Genomic DNA, 19,985 nt, shown 5'->3' with positions numbered 1-19,985 from the left:
GCTGCACCCACTGCCTCTGGCAACCACCAATCTGTGTTGGTTAGGCTGGGTTTTCTTTTTTCTTTCTTTTTTAAAAGATTCCACATGAAAGTGAGTGCAACAACATTTGAACCCTCTGTCTGACTTACTTCACCTGGCATAATGCCCTCAAGGGCCATTCACGTTGTCAAAAATGGCAGCTTTCCTTCTTTTTTATGCTTGAATAGGAATTCCATTGTGTGTACACACACACGTCTGTTTATGTATACATGCAGTTATTTTTGGAGTTAGTGTTATCATTTCCTTTGGATAAATAGCCAGAAGTGGAACAGTCGGATCATATGATAGCTCCATTTTTAATTTTTTGAGGAACCTTAATGTTGTTTTTCATAGTGGCTGTACCAATTTACCCAGCAATAGTGTACAGAGGTTCCCTTTCCTCCATATCCTGGCCAGAACCTGTTATTTCTTGCGTTTTGTTTTTGAGAAAAGCCATTCTAACAGGTATGAGACATCTCACTGGATTTTACATTTCCTTAACAATTAGTAACGGTGACCACCTTTTCATGGATTTGTCGGCCACCTTTGGAAAAACGTCTATTTAGATCCTTTGCTCATTTTTGGATTGTACTTTTGCTATTTAAGTGGTATGAGTTCTCTATGTTTTAGATATTAACCCCATATGAGATATGTAACTCACAAATACGTTCCCCATTTGGTAGTTCCCTTTAATTTTGCTGATGGCTTCTTTTGCTCTGCAGAAGTCTTTTAGTCTGATGTAGTCCCAGCTATTTACTTTTGCTTCTGTTGCCTCTGTTTTTGCTACAAATCAGAAAATCACCGCCAAGGCCAATGTCAAGAAGCTCACAACTGATGTTTTCTTCTAGAAATTTTACAGTTTCAGATCTTACTTTCACATGTTTAATTCATTTTGAGCTGATTTTGTGTATGGTGTAAGACAGTGGTTTTGAATATATTCCCTTCTTTTGAATATATCTGTTTAGTTTTCCCAAAACCATGAAAAAGACTGTATTTTCCTCAGTATATTCTTGGCTTCTTATCATAAATTGAGTTTATTTCCTGACTCTCTCTTTTTCATCAATCTGTTTCTGTTTTTATGTTAATAACATACTGTTTAGACTACTACATCTTTGCAATATAGTTTGAAATCCGAGAGCGTGATATTTCTGGCTTGTTTTTTCTCGAGATTGCTTTGGTTATTCAGGGTCTTTTGTGGTTCCATACAAATTCTACTTTTGTGTTATTTCTGTGGAAAAAAAACCCATTGGAATTTTGATAGGATTGCACTGAATCTGCAGATTGCTTTGGACAATGGGTATTTTATGGGAAAACTAAAATTCTTATGTGACTCAGAAAAAAACCCCATGGTTCGCCAGTATAACTTTGGTTTGTCTATATTTTGGTTATTATTAATATTTACTGAGTATATACTATGAGTCAAGAACGGTATTAAAACAGTTTATAGGCAATATCTCATTAATTCTCACAAGAACACTATGAAGTAGGTTCTACAATTATCCCATTTGGGCTCAGGGTAATCTAGATAACATGCCTCAATGTTGTACTGAAGACAAGATATAAACATAGATCATATACTTATCTCCAAAATCCATTAAGCTATAACAGATTGAATTACTAGCAATTCTTTTACACAAATAAAGCTATCAACACCCTGCACAGAGCTATATTAGAGCTTCTTGATGGCTCTCTGAGCAGGGGGACCCCAAAACTGCAGGATACTCCTATTTCTGTCTGATTTAAAGACCACAGGTTTTGTGAATCATCATAGTTTATGGCCATGTGTACACCATGAGAGTGGTTATGATGATTCATTCATTGAACACTGCAGTACACAGAATGCATTAGCTACTGTCCAAACCACTGCTGGAGGATGAAACACACGGATGGTTAGCCCTATCTTTTACTAGCCATGTGACATGGGGGTAAATTACTTAATTTATCTTTGCCTCAGTTTCCTGATATACACATTTCAGAAACACACAACCTGCTTCAAAGTGATGACAATAAAAGGTTTATTACATAAGCTCTTCGAACAGTCTCTGATACATAGGAAATAATATTTAAACTAATAACATTCCTTTATCTAAAGATAATTATGAAGCCCATCCTCAAACATTCTTTTACAATCATTTCTTTGCTTTCTAGTCTTCATTTACAGATCAGAGAGTTATTTATAAGAGACTTAATAATGCTTTTGAATTTTCAGGTCCCCCAAAATATTGGTAAGTCCCAAAGAAATAAGTTCTAAAGCTGCAACTACACAGAACTTTAAAGAGTCAAGTGTTAAAGGTTTACAGAAAGTTGTGACCTGATAATATGAAGAGCCAAAATGTTTCCTATTAAATGAAGAAATGATAAACTTTAAAAAATACACTAACACTAATATAGATGATACGGTACTGGCAAAAAGGACAGACATATACAGATCTATGTAGGAAAAGTGAGTATAATTATACACTCCCACCTTTGTGGATAAATGATTTTCAGCAAAGATGCAAAGTTAGTTCAATTCAATCCAATTCAATGTCTTTTCAAAAGATGGTGCTGGGACAAGTGATATCCATTGGCAAAAGACTGAATCTGAAACCCTATCAACACTATGTTTTAAGAATCACTCAAAATATAAACTGGTGCAGCCACTATGGAGAACAGTATGGAGGGTCCTTTAAAAAAAACCAAAACTGAGTTACGATATGAACCAGCAATCCTACGCCTGGGTATATATCCAGAAAGATAAAAGCTCTAACTCAAAAAGATATATATACCCCAGCGTTCATCAGCAGCACTGTTTACAATAACCGCGACACATAATCAACCTAGATATATACATCAACACGTGAATGGATACAGATGTGTGCTGTGTACACACACACAATCAGCCATAACAAAAGAATATGTCATTTGTATTATTTGCAACATGGCTGGACCTAGAGATTATCATACTAACTGAAAAGTTAGTAAGTCAGACAGAAAAAGGTAAACATGACATGGAATCTAAAAAAACAAGACAAACAAACATATATTACAGAAATAAACTCACAGAAAACAACTCATTGTTATAAAAGGGGAAGGGCGGGGATATATGAGGAGTTTGAGATTAATAGATACAACGCTACAAAAATGAAATACAAAAACAATATGGACCTACTGTATAGCACAGGGAACTACATTCAATATCAAGTAATAACCTACAATGGAAAAGAATCTGAAAAAGAATACACACACACATATAAATGAACCACTTTGCTATACACCTAAAACACTGTAAATCAGCTACACTTCAACTTAAAAAATTAACTCAAAATGGATCACAGCTCTAATTGACACTCATAGAAGAAAACAACAGTAAATCTTTATGACTATGGATAAGGCAACGGTTTATTAGATATGACAACAAAAGCACAAGGAACAGAAGAAAAAACAAGATGAATTGGACTTCATCAAAATTTATAAATTTTGTGCTTCAAGCATCAATATCAAGAAAGTGAACAGAGAACCCAAAGAAAGAGAGGAAATTACAAACCCCACATCTGATGCAAGACTTGTACACAGAATAAACAGAGAACTTTTACAACTCAATAAAAAGATAACTCAACTTTTAAAATGGCCAAAGATCTAAACAAACATTTCTCCAAAGACATACAAATGAGCAATCAACATATATATATAAAGATGCTCAATAGCATTAGCTATCAGAAAAATGCAAGTCAAAACCACAATCAAAACAACAAATAATAACAAATGTTGATAAAGATGTGGAGAAACAGAAACCCTCATATACTGCTGGTGGGAATGTAACACAGTGCAGTTGCTTTGGCGAAGAATCAAGTTTTCCTCAAAAGGTGAAGGACAGAGGTACCAGACAAAACAGAAATTCCACTCTTACGTATATACTCAGGAGAAATGAAAACATATGGTCACACAAAAACTGTATACTAATATTCACAGCAGCATTGTTCAGTATAGTCAAACAGAACCCAAAGATGCATCAACTGATAGTAAATGAATAAATAAAATATGATCTATCCACACAATGGAATATGATTCATAAAAGTATTGAAGTACTGACATAGGCTACATGGACAAATCTTGAAAACATGATGGTAAGTGAAAAAGCAACTCACAAAAAGCCATTTATTGTGTGGTTCCATGCATATGAAATGCCCAGAAGAGGCAATCCATGAAAAGTAGATCAGTGGTTACTGGGGGGTGTGGGCGTGGGAGGGGGCAGAAGTGTTTGAAAGCAAATGAGCGCTGACTTCTAAGTGCTCATGTGATGGTTGTATAAACTGTGTGAACATACTAAAACCCACTAAACTGTATACTTTAAATGAATAAATTGTATGATATACAAACTATACTTTAATAAAACTGTTAAAAAAGTATTATCTCATATACTTCAAAGTAAAAATATTTCTTTCCTTCATAACGTAATAAATTCATGCAAGCATACTATAAGAAGAGAATGAAGGAGTAACTGTAAAAAAAAAATACTGACGAAATAAAAGTAAATGGGCAAGGACATAACATTTATATCAAACTGAAGATTAAACAAAATGATACCATCTGTGGTTTAGGGATGTATTCACATGCAGTGTAAAGAACTGCAAGGAAACAAACCCTTCACTAGGCAGGAGATGCAGCTGAGGAGGGCAACTACACAGGAGACTGTTGTTGGAATGCTTGACATTATCAAGCTGGGGGTGGGTATCTGGGCATTCAGTCATTTTTTTCTTTGTATTGTGTCCATGCATTAACTACAGCTTAAAAAATTAAATTCAAAACTGTTAAAAGCATTAAAGTAGAATAGATAAATGTGTTAAAGTATGAAGTAATATTTAAATTTAATATTTTGAATGGTGCCAATAAGTTAGGAATGACACTACTGGCAAAAACTTAAATTTTTAGGAAGCTAGAACACAGGCTAGGAAAAGGCTGGTTTTGCCCTTGATCCATTCAACTTTTATCAGCCTCTGAAAAAAATAAAAGGCTGAATTAATCAGATTTTTCCCTATTAAGGTGATTTTCAGGATGATTTCTTGATTTGGTCTCAAAATATACCTTGACATTCACAGTATGTTATAGTAAATGCTAGGCAAAAGAATGAACAGTCATCCAGGAGAGATCAGATCCAGCAAGTCTTTAGAGAAATGATACTGTAGAAAGATGTCTATCACAATCCATTTGTGAACGAGTGTAAATCTGCAAACAGGGTCCAAGACATCTTCTACTTGTCACATCAGACAATGCCTTAGCCGTGTTCTATTGTCATAAAATAATATAATCAAATGAGTATCAAATAACAGCTTATGTTATGTTGACTTCCAACATCAGAAGTACATTCTCTTTCATTTAGTATCTGTTGTTCTTTTCAAATCTCATGATTTTAATTACCTCACTTAAAGCATAGGCAAAGACAACTATGAGAACATTTAGCTTTCTATAAACATTGTTTGATTATTCTGGGTGTATATATAATGCATTTTTTAGTACATTAAAAATTTTTTAATTCTAATTCATTAGTCAATACAATACTTACCCTAAAATCATTCTTAAATTTCTTTAAATCATCAATCTGTTTTCTATGTTCAGAAACAATTGGTGATATACCTGCAAAATTAAGGAAGTGTTAGATCTAAAAGAATTTTAAACTAAAGATTAGAAATAAATCTGGATCTAACTTAAAATGCTTTTAGGATAGGATGTTAGAAATGAAAATAAATTCTACTATTAAAATAATTAAAAACCCAATATATTAATTATAGATTTTGACATATTAAATTACACATTTAAATATGTACAATCCTAGGAAAAAGTGTTGACCAAAAAATACTCAATACTGGGCATGAGATTAAGACATATTTCTCTCTCCTATTTCTAAAGACTTTTAAAGCTCTAACCTTTATTTTCAGCTTTTGAGAAGCTGGATGATGTCTCATTGGGCTTCATATTTTCTTTATTCCCTGCAGGAGAGTTTTGCCTCTGATCTTGAAGCCTGGAATCTTTAGCTAGAAAATGATATTTTACAAAAACTCCAAGTTAGATAAAAGCTATAAAAGTAAAATGAGAAAATATTCTACAATTTTGATTCTATGTTTTTACAAAAGGACATGTCCATTTAAATAGAGGCTTTCCAACTTTGCAGACATATGAAACATGAACATACTTATATTGATATTTACTACCCAGGAAACTATCTTAACAACACACATTGAAGAATAACATGAAATAAGTAGTATTACTTAAACAACTAACTTCATTTACATAAAATTTTAAATGTGCCCTCAAATACACTGTTATTCTTGTTTAGTCACTCAGTCATGTCTGACTCTTTTGGGACCCCATGGACCCCAGCCTGCCAGGCTCCTCCATCCAAGGGATTCTTCAGGCAAGAATACTGAAGTGGGTTGCCATTTCCTTCTCCAGGGGATCTTCCCGATCCAGGGATCGAACCCATATCTCCTGCACTGACAGACGGGTTCTTTACTACTGAGCTACTAGGAAGTCACCCTCAAATACATACCTAAGAATAAAACAACAGAGACATTTTTCGTAAACTGTTAAACCTCTAACACACAACTGTGTTAGACAAAACAAAAGACACTGTGGATCTGGAAGCCCTTTCTTACATACCCTCAAGAGATGGGGTGACAGCTCTGTTGGATGCAGGACTGGCAGGTGTAGGAGATGCAGCTGGTACAGGCATAGCAGCAGCTTCAGCTGGGATAATACCAGCTTGGGGAGAAGCAAGAACTGGCCCACTAGGATTATTTCCAATACTATTCTGTCTGGGAGACCTGGGTCTGTGAGTTTTAGGGGATAATCTTGGAACTACAAGAAAGAGAAAAGTTACCCATTATATTCTCAAGCTAAATGTCACTTCTTCAAAACAGCGTCTCTGAAGATCTAGGTAAAATAGTTCTATCTGACCTCCTCCCCCAATTACTCTTTATCCCATCATTCCGTTTTCTTTTCCAAAGTCTCAGGAATAGAGGTGATGATGGAGACAACAAATATCTCAAAAATGAAAGCAATTATTACTAATACCTATGTCCAACAGTAGTTTTCTAACTAAATATATTAATTTTAAAACAAAGTATTTTATCCTTTTCCGGTAAGCGGCCTGAGCTGACCCCTAAAAATGGTGCGCTATTCACTCGACCCAGAAAACCCCACAAAATCATGCAAATCAAGAGGTTCAAATCTTTGTGTTCACTTTAAGAACACTCATGAAACTGCCCAGGCCATAAAGGTATGCATATCCAAAAAAACCACCAAGTATCTGAAGGATGTAACTTTAAAGAAGCAATGTATACCATCCGTCATTACAACGGTGGAGTTGGTAGGTGTGCACAGGCCAAACAGTGGGCTGGACTCAGGGTCGGTGGCCCAGAAAGAGTTCTGAATTTTACTACACATGTTCAAAAATGCAGAGAGTAATGCTGAAGTTAAGGGCTTAGATGTAGATTCTCTGGTCACTGAGCACATTCAAGTGAACAAAGCCCCCAAGATGCAGCATAGGACTTACAGAGCTCACGGTCGGATCAACCCCTACATGCGCTCTCCCTGCCACATTGAGATGATCCTTACCGACAAAGAACAGATTGTTCCTGAACCAGAAGAGGTTGCACAGAAGAAAAAGATATCCCAGAAGAAACTGAAGAAACAAAAACTTATGGCCCGGGAATAAATGCCGCAGAAAATAAATGCAAATAAGTAAAAAAAATAAAATAAAATAAAACAAAGTATTTTAAATGAATTTAGAAACTGGATTTCTAAGGCAGGAAAAAGGCAACTTTTGAGGATAAAAATAACAACACTCTCTACTAAAAAGTGAGACTGTCTCTTTAAAGTAGGCAGGTGTTGGGGGATGCCTAAGAAATAGACTTCTTTGTTCCTCCTTCAAATAATAAACTCAAACATCTTTTAGCAGTTTGCAGCCAATCTTAACACATCAAAATCCACCTTGCGGTAACTAAGGAAATGGGGAACTCACTTTAGCTGAGAGAGATAATCCAAGGTGGGGTTTGTATTTCAATGACTTCGAAATAATTATCTAACAGGTTTCATATTTCATTACAAAGCTATTCAGATTCCAAACATCTAGAGAAAATGGTTCAATTTATTTCACTTTAGTGGTTCTTTACTTTTTTATGTCAAAAGGATCATGGAAGAAAGTATTATTTAACAACTATCTATTTTCTAATTAGTGTAGAGTAAACCTCTCACACCATTCTGTGCATATCTCTTCACAACTGTAAAACTGTGATTTTACTCTTTCACTTCTATAATGCTGTTACTTTCAAAATTCATTTCCGGATCATCTAAGTAATGTCAAATAATGATACAATGAAGAAATAAATATTTTAGAAATTCTATTTTTTGCTAATTATTTCCTTGTAATTGAAGACCAAAGAAGAAAACAGAAAATTCAAAGGAATTTACAGTAAACTTAAACCTAAAATTATACATGAAGGTGAGCAATGTGTATCAACTAAAGATATTTAATGGAGTTGGGTATATTTTTGTTTAAGCTTAAAGACTTTTTCCTTTTAAAAGTCCCATGCATTGATTAACATAGTTTACGGCCAAAAAAACACAATCATTACATGCTCAAACTCTAGTTATCAGGAAAGCAATACATTAAGTAGCAAAAGCAGTTTTAACTTAAATCTAAGATCCTGTCAAAGTATATTTTTTACACTTTCATAGCTTCCATCAGCACATTCTTCGGGCTAATCACATAAAATTTGGGCTCCTGTGTTTGTTATTCTTTAAAAGTGAAATACAGTCAGGAATTAGTGCCATATATAGATACTAAAGAAACCCACAGGACCTAGGCCCAGAATATTGCCTGGCATAAAGCAGGATACCAACAAAAACGTATGGAGAGAATGGGGGGTGGAGGGAAGAAATACATAGCACTGTAAGTCCAAAATATTAATAACTGTTCGTGAAATAATCAATAAACAAGGCTGCTAAGAAGACATGAAAATATGATTCCTCCAAATGTTATGTACTATATTTGCCTTCCATTTGAGTGGAACTTTATAAAACTATAAAGTATATTCATATTTATGAACCCCATATGAATTTCACCTAAAACCAGAGAATAGACTAGGGAAAAATTACTTTACTCACTGAGAAAACTGAAATTCAGGATGATCACATGATTTGCCCTTAACATACGGTGAATAGCTGGTAGAGCCCAAAATAAAAACATAGTTTTCTCAATTCCTGGTTACTCCACTATTTTTTATATACATAGGACTTCCTCACATAGAGCTCCAGCTCAGCCCTTTTCACATCCAGTAGAATAACAAAACGAACACTGTTATTATGCTCCAAGCCAAGCGTCACCTACCTCCACTGACCACTGATGACCATGTGCCCCCTGCAGGACTGGTCCTTGCTGTTGGAGGAGCAGCTGCTTCACTTGGTGGGGTATGGGATACAAATTCTAGGCCACTGGAAATGGAACCCCTCCCAGCAGAAACTCTGTGATTTCGAGGGTGTCGCTGGGCCTTTGGGGACATCCTTGGAGGCCCTAAGAAAGCAACAGTGAACATCACATAAATGCCACAATGTCCATCAGTACTCCTTTTCTGCTAAATACACACAGCCCATTCTTTCTCTTTCCCTTCCTCCCTTTCCCTCACAACACTCACACATACACACATTCTCCCACTTTCTCTTTCATTCCTTCTTGGTTTAAAAAAGAAGAAAATAAGCACCATACATATTTTTGGCCATATTTTTTCAGAGTTATCTTGTGGAATGCCATAATTTTATAAATAAATTTTATTTTGTTCCCTTTTATTTTTTAAAAAAGGGAAGGATGCAGTTGGTGATAAGAAATCAAACAATAAGATGTCACACTTCTTCAAAGATCTTAGCAATTTGTTTAATCTATATCCATTATTTGTAGGTATATAAAAATAAGTATAACAAAATGTTAATAGAAGTCATAGCTATATGATGAAATAAAATTTTAACATACACTTTTAGCTTTCTCCCTCAAATTTGCTGTATTACTTCTAAGACTAGGAAAAAAATTATTAAACAAAAAACTACTTTGATACACCTTTGTAGTAGTTAAAAAAAAAAAACCAGTCCTCATCTGTAGAGTGTCTCAGACTAAACAGGCTGTGAACTGAAAATTCTACAGCTAAGGCATTGGCTTGTATACTAGAGTAATTTACATCTGGGGAGGAAATTTGCACTATATGAATCATCAAAATCCCACATCAATCAACAATTCTGCCACATTAGTGATTTCTGTTTATAAAGAAGTCTACTATGCATTGAAGCAAAACTGTCAGGTGCAAATAGTGAATACAATGACTCTTACAACAGAAACCTGGCACTGGGAACACTTGGCAAACTCATTCTTGATAGCAAAGCCAATGCTCCTCACCCTCTTTTTTTTTTGCCCATGCTACGTTGGCATGTGTCAAACCTGTACCCCCTGCAGTGGAAACCAGAATCCTAACCACTGGGCCATCAGGGAAGTCCCTTACCAAACTCTTTAGGATGTCATATTAATTTATGTCCTCAGTAGGAATACAATCATGAGCACAGTCTTACAAAGAGTGTTAATATTATATAATTTTTAACTGGAGACATAATTTATACTGAAGATGAGTTAAGAACTGGGTATTTAAATATCTATACATATTTTTTACATCCTTTTACAGGAAAAGACCAAGAAAGATGGCTGACACAGCTCAATGAAATCAAACTAACTTTAATAAAGTTAAGTCTTTGGCAACATGTGAAATACTTAGAGAAAGAAAACTTATTCTAAACACAGAAAACCATTATATTTCATAGTTTTATTTCGAGGTTCACATTTTAAAAATGCTTCAGTGTCACCTAACTACATGACTAGAAAACACGAATTCAAATTAGTTAAAAAGAAAAACTGAATAATGTAGCCTCCCTGAACATGCAAAATGTAAACTTTTATGTGAATCTGTACATCTAACAGTGGTGAACAAGCTCACATGCACTACTGACTTTTATCTAACACATTCTCATGATATGAACATCACTTACACAAACAACAGACCACAACAAAATATGTCAACAGAATTTAACTTCTCATTTACAGGCCACCATCATAGGCACTTGAGTTAGGAAGTCACCTTGAAAATCAGCGTAACATGTTGTTCAAGGTTAGCTGCTTCATTCAAGATCACATGACCTCGCTGCCTGGATGGCAACAATTTATTAAAAAGCAGCCAATACAGTTTTCTCCAGGGAAACATTTTCTGCCAGAAACCTGTATTAGTCTCAATATAAGCAATATCAACTGTAATTAATTACAATGAATGAGAATTACAGGATTTTATTCTTTTGACAGGGTAAACAAAAACAAAACAAAAAACCCCTAAAGATTCATATATTGTTTTCTACAATAACAATTTTATCTTAGATTAAGAATTTCCTCTAAAGACTTTCACTACAAAATATTACAAAACTAATTAAAAAAAAATCCCAAACACAAAATCAATCTCTATTTTGTAATTTAAGGGTAAACACACCAAGGCAGCCATATGCAATGTCCCTCTCAAAAGGACCACTAAACCACCACTCCTACCTAAGGTCAACAGGCAGATTCACTAGTATGAAGAAGGTTCACTGTTTACCATTAACCACTGTATACACTGTAAAGTGGGAGGGAGAAGGCCCTGGGTTGTAAAAGAGCATCATTACCAGGCAGAGACAAACCCCCATTCTCACAATTCAGGATAGTTCATAGCTTCACACAGCATTTATCAAATTTCTAATAAACAAAAGGTTAATAGAAATAGTTTTAATAAACTAAAGTTAAAACACAGAAATTATAGGTTATTAAATAATGAAGAGGAAACTATTTTGTAATTATAAACTCACATAGGAGTTAAACAAAGACAAACAAAAACATGAACAAATTGTGGTATTGTACCTTCTGAAGACATGCGTTTAGGCATAGTAGAGACAGGAGCTGGAGAACCATGAGCAGAGGGGTGAGACGGGGGTCTGGATGGCCGCGAGGGGGGCCTGGAGGGCGGCCGTGTAGGGGTGGCTGCCCGAGGTGGAAGAGAGTTGGGACCTGACTGGTAGCGAGAAGGTGGGCGAGAGGAAGGAGATGGGCAAGGCGATGGCCAGGGAACACCTGACAGAACAAATGATATGAAGGAAAGTATAAAAACTAAAGAAAAAAATGAGGGAAAAAAGTAAACAGAAAAAAAAGTAAAATGACAAAAATGATTTCTTGTACATTTTAACCCTTTGAGGACAGTCATTTGATTTGTGATAAGTTTTAGCATAACTTAACTGACATAAATTCACATTTTACTTTAACCTCCTTAAAATTAAGTCTGTTTAAATGAATACACGTTCCCAAAGGGTTAATTAGGATCTACACATACTATTGAAGAAGACAGTTAAGACTTTGCCTATTCACCTGCTTCTGTAACTGTTTTTTTGAAAATCAATTGCTAAAAGGAGAATAACATACACCAGGTAATTTCACAGAATAAATCACAAAACTCAGGAATAAGATTATTTATTATTTAAAGTTTTAGCTTTTGAAACAACAGCTATTATAATCCCATTAAAAATGCTAGTTTCTTAAAACTGGTTTTCACCTAGTCTATACTTGAATATAAGTTTGAAATTACATCAAGCAGGTATATTTAAGTAGAACATTACTTCTACTAATTTCCAGAGTCACAGGAGTGACAGATTAATATTCACTGCCTTTCAAAAAACATATTTTAACCTTATCAAATTAGAAAAAGAAGGGGGATCTTCTAAATAACTTATGCAGTTAAACATTTACTTAAGAGACTGCTTAATAAACAATCCAACTACAAAGCAGTCATCACCAAATAAACTGTCATTGAGGGATATGCACAGGTCAAAATACAGCTAACATGTAACATGACATCACTTACCTTAATCTTAGGAAACAGTCCAGGTCTCCTCTCCATAGGGTTCCACACACTTGAGTATCATACATTTCCCAGCCCCTTTCAGGTTTTTTACTTTGAAAATTCTGTTCATAAACAACTAAAATTCTTTACTCAGTGAGCAAAGAAATTTCACCCCAATACAAAGTATAGAAAATACTCAAGAGTGTTCATTTGGAGAGGAATTCTGGAGAAAGATTCAATGAAAACAAATGAAATTGGAAACTTAAGTGTTCTCTATTTGTCTAACTTTCCAAACTTAAATACCTGAAACTGAATGCCCACTGTTCCCCCCAGGTTAGTATCTAATACACCATCAATATTTTAATTACCACAGTTCCATACAGTCTATGGTACTGCTGTTTCCAGTATCCCTGACTTGTATGAGAGAGCCATGACCCATAAGCCATATTTAACCTAGATATGGAGGGAGAATAGAAAAAAAAAAAAAATCTTCCTACTAAAGATGCAAGTTTGCATATTTTAGTTAAGCTAAACTACAATATCTGCTTTTGTATTGAGTTTTTATTTTTTTAAGCACTTTTTTCCCACCATCTTCACATGACTGTTGGCCATGTCTTGTACTGCAAGGTACCTCAAATCCTCTTGAAGTAAGCAGGATATAAATATATAAACAAACAGTTCATAAAAATGAATTTATATTAACCACTGAATGTCACACAGATTTGGATTTTCCATGTAAACTATGTCTGAATAATTTTATCATCCAGTGTTTTTAAAATTGAGAACCTACCCAGTTTCCAATTTCTTTATATGTGGAGTGTTTTTTTTTTGCCAAGTGAATGTCTTTGGTTAAATTTAGCACTTTATCTTAATACATGAGTATTTCATCATGTTAAATTCTGTATATGCCAATAACATACTAATTTTTACAATTTTACTAATTTGATATCCACAAAGGCAAATTTTAAATATTTACTGAAAACTACTCCACAGAAATCACTAAAAGGTATGCATCCTCTTATCAACTATGTAAAACTGTAAATATTTAGAAAATTATATATTTGATCAATGAGATTGACAAATTTGGTCAAAATACTTGCCTCCATTAACTACTCTTTGGTCTGAACCAGAATTCGGGTTGAAATCTGAAGTGTGAGAGGTGGATCTTGATGGCATGGAGCCCGATCCAGGCTGGCCCATACGCGGTGAATTCTGTCGCCCACTTCCCCAGGATATGACTTCTCTATTTCTTTGTCCAGGAGGAATATATTTATTTTCCCTGGAAATGAGAGATCCTCTAAATCATTTTATCCTAATAGATACCAGACCAATGAAACATATCTAAAAGCAATTTAGGCAGAAGGGAATGCTTGTTAGTAAAAGGTTAAACAAACCAAACGGCCTCATTTCCAGATACCCTTATTCTTCCATTTTACTCTAAGCTCTAGGTCTGGCCTTTCTTTTCCCTCAGATTTTCCCCCTAAGGACAAAATAAAACAAACATGTATTCATTCATTCTTGTCCTACTTGATCTCTCTTTATAGCTGTTTCTATCAATCATCATCTGTCTTCTTGAAACTCTTCTTCCTTGGTTTTCTCTGCAATCTCTTCTCTTGATGGCTGTTCATTAGTTTTTCATGGTTTTCACATCGATCCCCCAAATCCACACTGCCAGCCTCACAGTCTCAGTATCTCTCACTGAACACTTTAATTCAAATCACGATTCCTAAACTGCAAGTGCCTTTAAGACAGAATGTGTATCTTATTCTACCAGGCATGTAGCAGGTGGTTCTCACAACACATATTTATGAATAAATTCATGAAAGATCTGTGAGCCCCTTGAATGCAATAAATTGCACAAATGGACTATCTTCCTTCAAGCTTGCTTGGTGTTTTCTGTCTCCAATACCGGTGCAACCACCAATCTGCTTGGTTATCAAATAAACTCAGGATCACCCCTGGTTTTTCTAATCTTTCTATCACTGGTCCTGGTCTCATTCTCACACTTGAACTATTTCAAATAACTGGCCTCTATATCTCAGCCAGTTCTCAGTGTCACCAGAGTTGGTTCACCCCATACCCTGCCTACAAGGTGCTCTTTAACATGACACACACAAAGTCTCACTCCCTTGGTTCCTATCACCAGCTACGAACACTGCAATGTCAACATACACCCTGTATTCCAGACATACGAAACAACAAGGTTTTCCCTGAATTGGACAAGTTCTTTCACCTGTCTTCACCATGCAAGGAATTCTTGTTTTATGCTTCTTTGAGTAACAGACAGACCTACTATCCTATCATAAAACATCACCTCATCTGTTAGGTATACTCTGATCCCACAAGGTTACGCTCGTTCCTTTTCATTTGTATATTCCTAGTACTCTGATCACACCTCTAATCTAGGAAATCATACTGAACTGTAATTATGTTATATGCCCCCCCCTCCCCCAACCTGTTCACTTTTCTTTAACAAGCTCTTCCAGACCTTGGCTTGCTCGTCACTGTATATCCACCACTTGGCTCCACGGAGGTGATGTTCAAAAACTATTTTCCAAGATTACTATAATCTTTTCACTAACAAAACCTGAAAGCAACTCCATTTGCATTCTCTACCTAAGCTAAGTTAAAGGAAGATGAAATATAATAATAATAATACACCTTCTCACACAGACCTTGAGTTGTGTATCCAAAATACTGCATCATGATTTCCTTTAAATACCTAGTGTTTATGTTGTGGCCCTCACGTTCACTGGAATTTCTCTGAACTGCTGTGTATTTTTCTTCTTCACTCCTATCATCATTTTCCAGGGCCACCCGGGCTTTATACTGGGCACTTGATTCAATTTCTTCTGCTAACTGGTTTGCCCTTGCTTCTCGTTTTAAAAATTCTTCTGAGTTATCCCTTTCTAAGGGCACCCTGGAACAAATGAAAAGAAAAAGCAAAGTGTGCGTTTTAAAGTAACAGTTTACATATCTGTCACAATCAACTATTGAGACATTTAGTTTAAAATGCTGTTAAAAACTATAAAACAGCTATAGTCATCTACTTATAAATCAATAGTTGAATTTTCTTGTTACTTTTTCCTTAGAGTAATGTGACATTTCCAAAACTGGTTAAATCACCTATTTCCCCATAACCTCTGCATTTGTCATTTTAGTTTTTACAGTGCAAAAATAAAACAAAATTTATTTAGAACAAAAAATCAGAGTATAGATAAGCTACATTTAATCCCTATTTTAATGGGAATTTATCAGTGTAAGAAGTAACAATAATTTAGTCACATAATTGTTTAACTTAAAATCCAACAGAGGACTTCACTGGTGGTCCAGTGGCTAAGACTCCATGCTCCCAATCAATGCAGGCAGCCTGGGTTCGATCCCTGGTCAGGGAACTAGATCTCAAGGGCTGCAACTAAGACCTTGAGCAGCCAAATAAATAAATTTTAAAAAATAAAACAAGTTAAAAAAAAAAATCCAACAGAAACATTTATTCAACATAATTTAAGCTAATGAAAATCAAAGGCAAACACACTAAAACAAAAGCAAGCTTTAAAAACTTACGTGTATGAAGACAGACTGCTATCGTATGTAGACACTACACCATAATTTTCTTCATTATATCGAAACATATCATTGGGATCCCATCCATTAGACTAGAACAGAACAAAACTCATTTTTCAAAAAAACAAAGTATTTGTCTTCTTTAATGCAGTTATAGTCAATATCTACATTAACAATTATCTATCATACTATTCAAGCAAAACCTAGCAAAAGTAAAAAAATAGGCAAAAATTTGCTTTACAAATGTCTTAAGGAAAAACTTCTCTTCTACACATCAGTCTCTACAGGTTGGTAAATAACTACAGCTGAACTTTGAACAATTCAGGGGGTGGGGTGTCAGGGGTACCAACTCTGTGCATAAGTTTAAAACCTGTAGATTCAACCAACCTTGAATTGTGCAGTAGTATATTTACTATTGCAAAACCTAAGTGTATAAATGAACCAGCATGGTTCAAACCTGTGTTGTTCAAGGTTTAACTGTGTATGAAACAGCTATCTGAGATGTTATAAGTTCAGAATGTTTTAGTTACTTCATAAAATATGAGTCTCAGATCAAGGTTCTCTCCTTTTCCTACTCCTTACAGTGATCTTTCTACAAGGTATTTACCTGAAACCTCTTTGAGTGAACTGATCATCAGGTCCGATTGATAAACAGCGGTAAAATACGGCACATAATCATTATCAAGTCAGCAGAGGGCACAGCATCATCTTAAAAATGTTGATGGCAATTTCAGGACAAAACCTAGCCTCTAAGATCACCCATCAACTGTGGCTCCTTCTGTGCTACTTCAGATAAAACTGTAATACAATTCTACCACTAAATCAACTACTTCAGCCGAATATATGGGAGCAGGAAATTAGTTACCTATAGAAATTTTAAAATATGCTCTTTTAGTATATGCTCGATGTAAAAAGTTTAAAGTGTGCAGAAACATATCCAGTGAAAAGTAAAACTGCCAATCCCAGTGTGTATAGATAACCACCATTAACAGACATTCTTTGTGCATATGTAAGAATGTGATTATCATCATCAGCTCTCTTTTATAGAAATTCAAATAGGATCTTCTTGTTCTGGAGCTTGCTTTTTCTTTTAATTAAGTTTTAGGTATCTTCCCAGAACACCTTTCTTTCAAGTGGACATATACTACTTCAACTGAATGCAGGTATAATAAATCACTCATGTCCTACAGACGGACAGTTAGGATATTTCCTATTTTCCACTATTAGAAAAAAATGTGAAAAAATCCCAATATAATTATTTGACTGTCTTCTGAATACATTCACAGAGATAGAATTGCTGAACTAAACTGCAAGTTTTAAATTTTGAAAACATTGCCAGAATGTGCTCTAGAAGGTGTCTATCAATTCAACTGCTTCACTATCAATTAAAAAGAGAGAGAGAGAGAGAATGCCTGCTTTATTCTCCAGAGGTGATGTGCTACGCAAACCTGAGAAACATCACATTAAGTTATATGTGATTCTTTAAAAAGTTTGGAAACTATTGCATTTTGTCTATGAATTTCCAGTTTTACAACTGGACAATGACTTTAACATCAAACAGGTTTGTTAAATAAGATCTCTCTGTAAGATTCAATGAAAGATTCATCTCATTCAAATTTTATTGCCTAAACACTCATTTTTGGCAAGAAACTAAAGAATCCTAATGACAGAGTCATTATTAAGCATTGATTTACAGAAGATATGTTATGGGAAAAGTAAAAATGTCAAGAGGCTTTTGGAAATAGCCCTTTTCTCCTAATTTTAAGACAAAGAAACTTACTTTTTGCTGTAATTCTAATGTAACCTAATGATATAGCTTAATAATGAATACTTCTTCGACAGACAAGAATCCTAAAAGTCACACTTTGACATCACTTCTTGGTAAAGACAACAAACAAGCCACCATTTTTCTCAGACTGCCCTATTCTGCAAGGCATTCAAAACGAAATATGCAGGCATTTCTAGTTTCCCATGGTTCCTAATCTAAATTTTTAAGTTGTTTCTTAGGATTTACTTTAAAGACATACAAATAGTTCATATGCATCCTCAAGAAACACTTTTCTGTATATACTGCCTAGGTTGAAGTCTCTACACAATAAAACAGCTAATTTAAATACAGTCACAACAACATACTTAAAACCGAGAGATAGGATGTCATACTGTATCACAGGACCATACTGTTACTAATTGAAAAGATTTTGCTTACAACATCATTCTCCAAAGCCTCCAGTTCGTCATTGGTAGTGAGTTCACCTGCATCCCAGGGCTCCAGGTCCTTCTCTTTGTGTTCACCATTCACTTTAGCACTGATAGCAGAGTCAGTAAAAGCATCTGCAAAGGATGGTTTTGGATGAAAGATCATACAACCAGACACTGGGCTACATGAACACACACATGAACTATCAACAAAAAGGCTAAAAAATAATTATGAAAAGTAGCTTTCTAATACAGAAAAAAACAGCATTCATTAACAGTATGCTTTCAGCTGTGTAATGCTTCTAGTGCTTTAATCTTCGAAATACTTAACTTGATTAAGTGGCATCATAGATGACTACTGGAGGAAGGTATGTTTTACACATATAATTTTAAGCCACATGAAATGTGATATGTATTCACACGAGTCATAAAAATATATTTAAGTATATTAAAAAATAATCAGTTTGTGTTTCAGAATTGATCCAGAAATTTTCTATGAATTCATCTAAAACAAAATCTCTCATGTTTAATTGACACACTAATTAGATATGCACTCAGAGCTGCTGCAGCCAAACATACGCAGATCTTTTAACTTTTCAAATCCATGCCTATATGCAGGGGTCAATATTCTAACATGCCCTTGCCATTAGTAACAAAAGTGACCCATCTCCACATAGAAACCTATTTCCCCATAGCCACTCTGTTACAAAGTTCAGGCCCCACTGTGTTACCTGTCCTCAGAAAGACCTACCTAGACTTTCTGTCAACACTTTCTCAACTCATCTATCTATCCTCTCCTCTCCTGCTAATGTTACTGAGGAGCACTAGCTTGTGAGAGCAGCATGGCACGGCATCGGTATGCTCACTGGCAGGATCCATCTATCCCATGGCTGCTGTCCAGCAAAGAAAATGCTTCTCCAGTTCAAAGTCAGGACTCAGTTAAATAAAAGTGTATTTGGGCAGTAACAGGGTTAGAAAATGCTTTGGAGATACAAGCTTACATTTAGATGTCTGGGCCTAAAGTATCCCCCTATCACAAGGCTGTGGAGTAATACTTCTGCTGACCTGGCTGTGCCAGAGTACTGGCTCCCAGTCGTGTCTCCTTCAAAAGAGACAATTCCAGGCGGATTTTTGACTTGGTACTGTTTCTATAAATGTTACTGGCTACTCAATGGGCAAGGCAATAGTGAAATAAGAAACTTGAGCTGGCATGGCACTCTAAGCCTAGCTAGCTCTTACCTCCTCTCATCTCAAACTAGGGCTGGATAAGTGCATGTGGGT

The 19,985-nt window shown here is 35.2% G+C and overlaps 1 protein-coding gene across 6 annotated transcripts in view; it reads right to left on the bottom strand.

Annotated features, from left to right (window-relative positions):
• The window catches only part of ATXN2 (ataxin 2), a 100,129-nt gene that overhangs the window by 32,779 nt on the left and 47,365 nt on the right, over positions 1-19,985 (bottom strand). For 5 of the 6 annotated variants that reach the window (XM_065904483.1, XM_065904484.1, XM_065904487.1 and 2 more), the window contains exons 6-14: positions 18,715-18,839; positions 16,509-16,600; positions 15,667-15,864; positions 14,045-14,223; positions 11,972-12,181; positions 9,386-9,568; positions 6,655-6,852; positions 5,922-6,029; positions 5,561-5,631 (exon numbers count right to left, since the gene is read on the bottom strand). In XM_065904483.1, coding sequence (XP_065760555.1) covers positions 5,561-5,631; positions 5,922-6,029; positions 6,655-6,852; positions 9,386-9,568; positions 11,972-12,181; positions 14,045-14,223; positions 15,667-15,864; positions 16,509-16,600; positions 18,715-18,839 — 1,364 coding nt within the window. The remainder of the gene's footprint in view (positions 1-5,560; positions 5,632-5,921; positions 6,030-6,654; positions 6,853-9,385; positions 9,569-11,971; positions 12,182-14,044; positions 14,224-15,666; positions 15,865-16,508; positions 16,601-18,714; positions 18,840-19,985) is intronic. The other variant, XM_065904488.1, reaches the window with a different exon arrangement.

This window comes from Muntiacus reevesi, chromosome 13 (genome assembly GCF_963930625.1).
Source record: "Muntiacus reevesi chromosome 13, mMunRee1.1, whole genome shotgun sequence".
NCBI classification, from domain to species: domain Eukaryota; kingdom Metazoa; phylum Chordata; class Mammalia; order Artiodactyla; family Cervidae; genus Muntiacus; species Muntiacus reevesi.
Note: the sequence above shows the minus strand (reverse complement) of the source record. Positions and strands in the feature narration are given on the sequence as shown.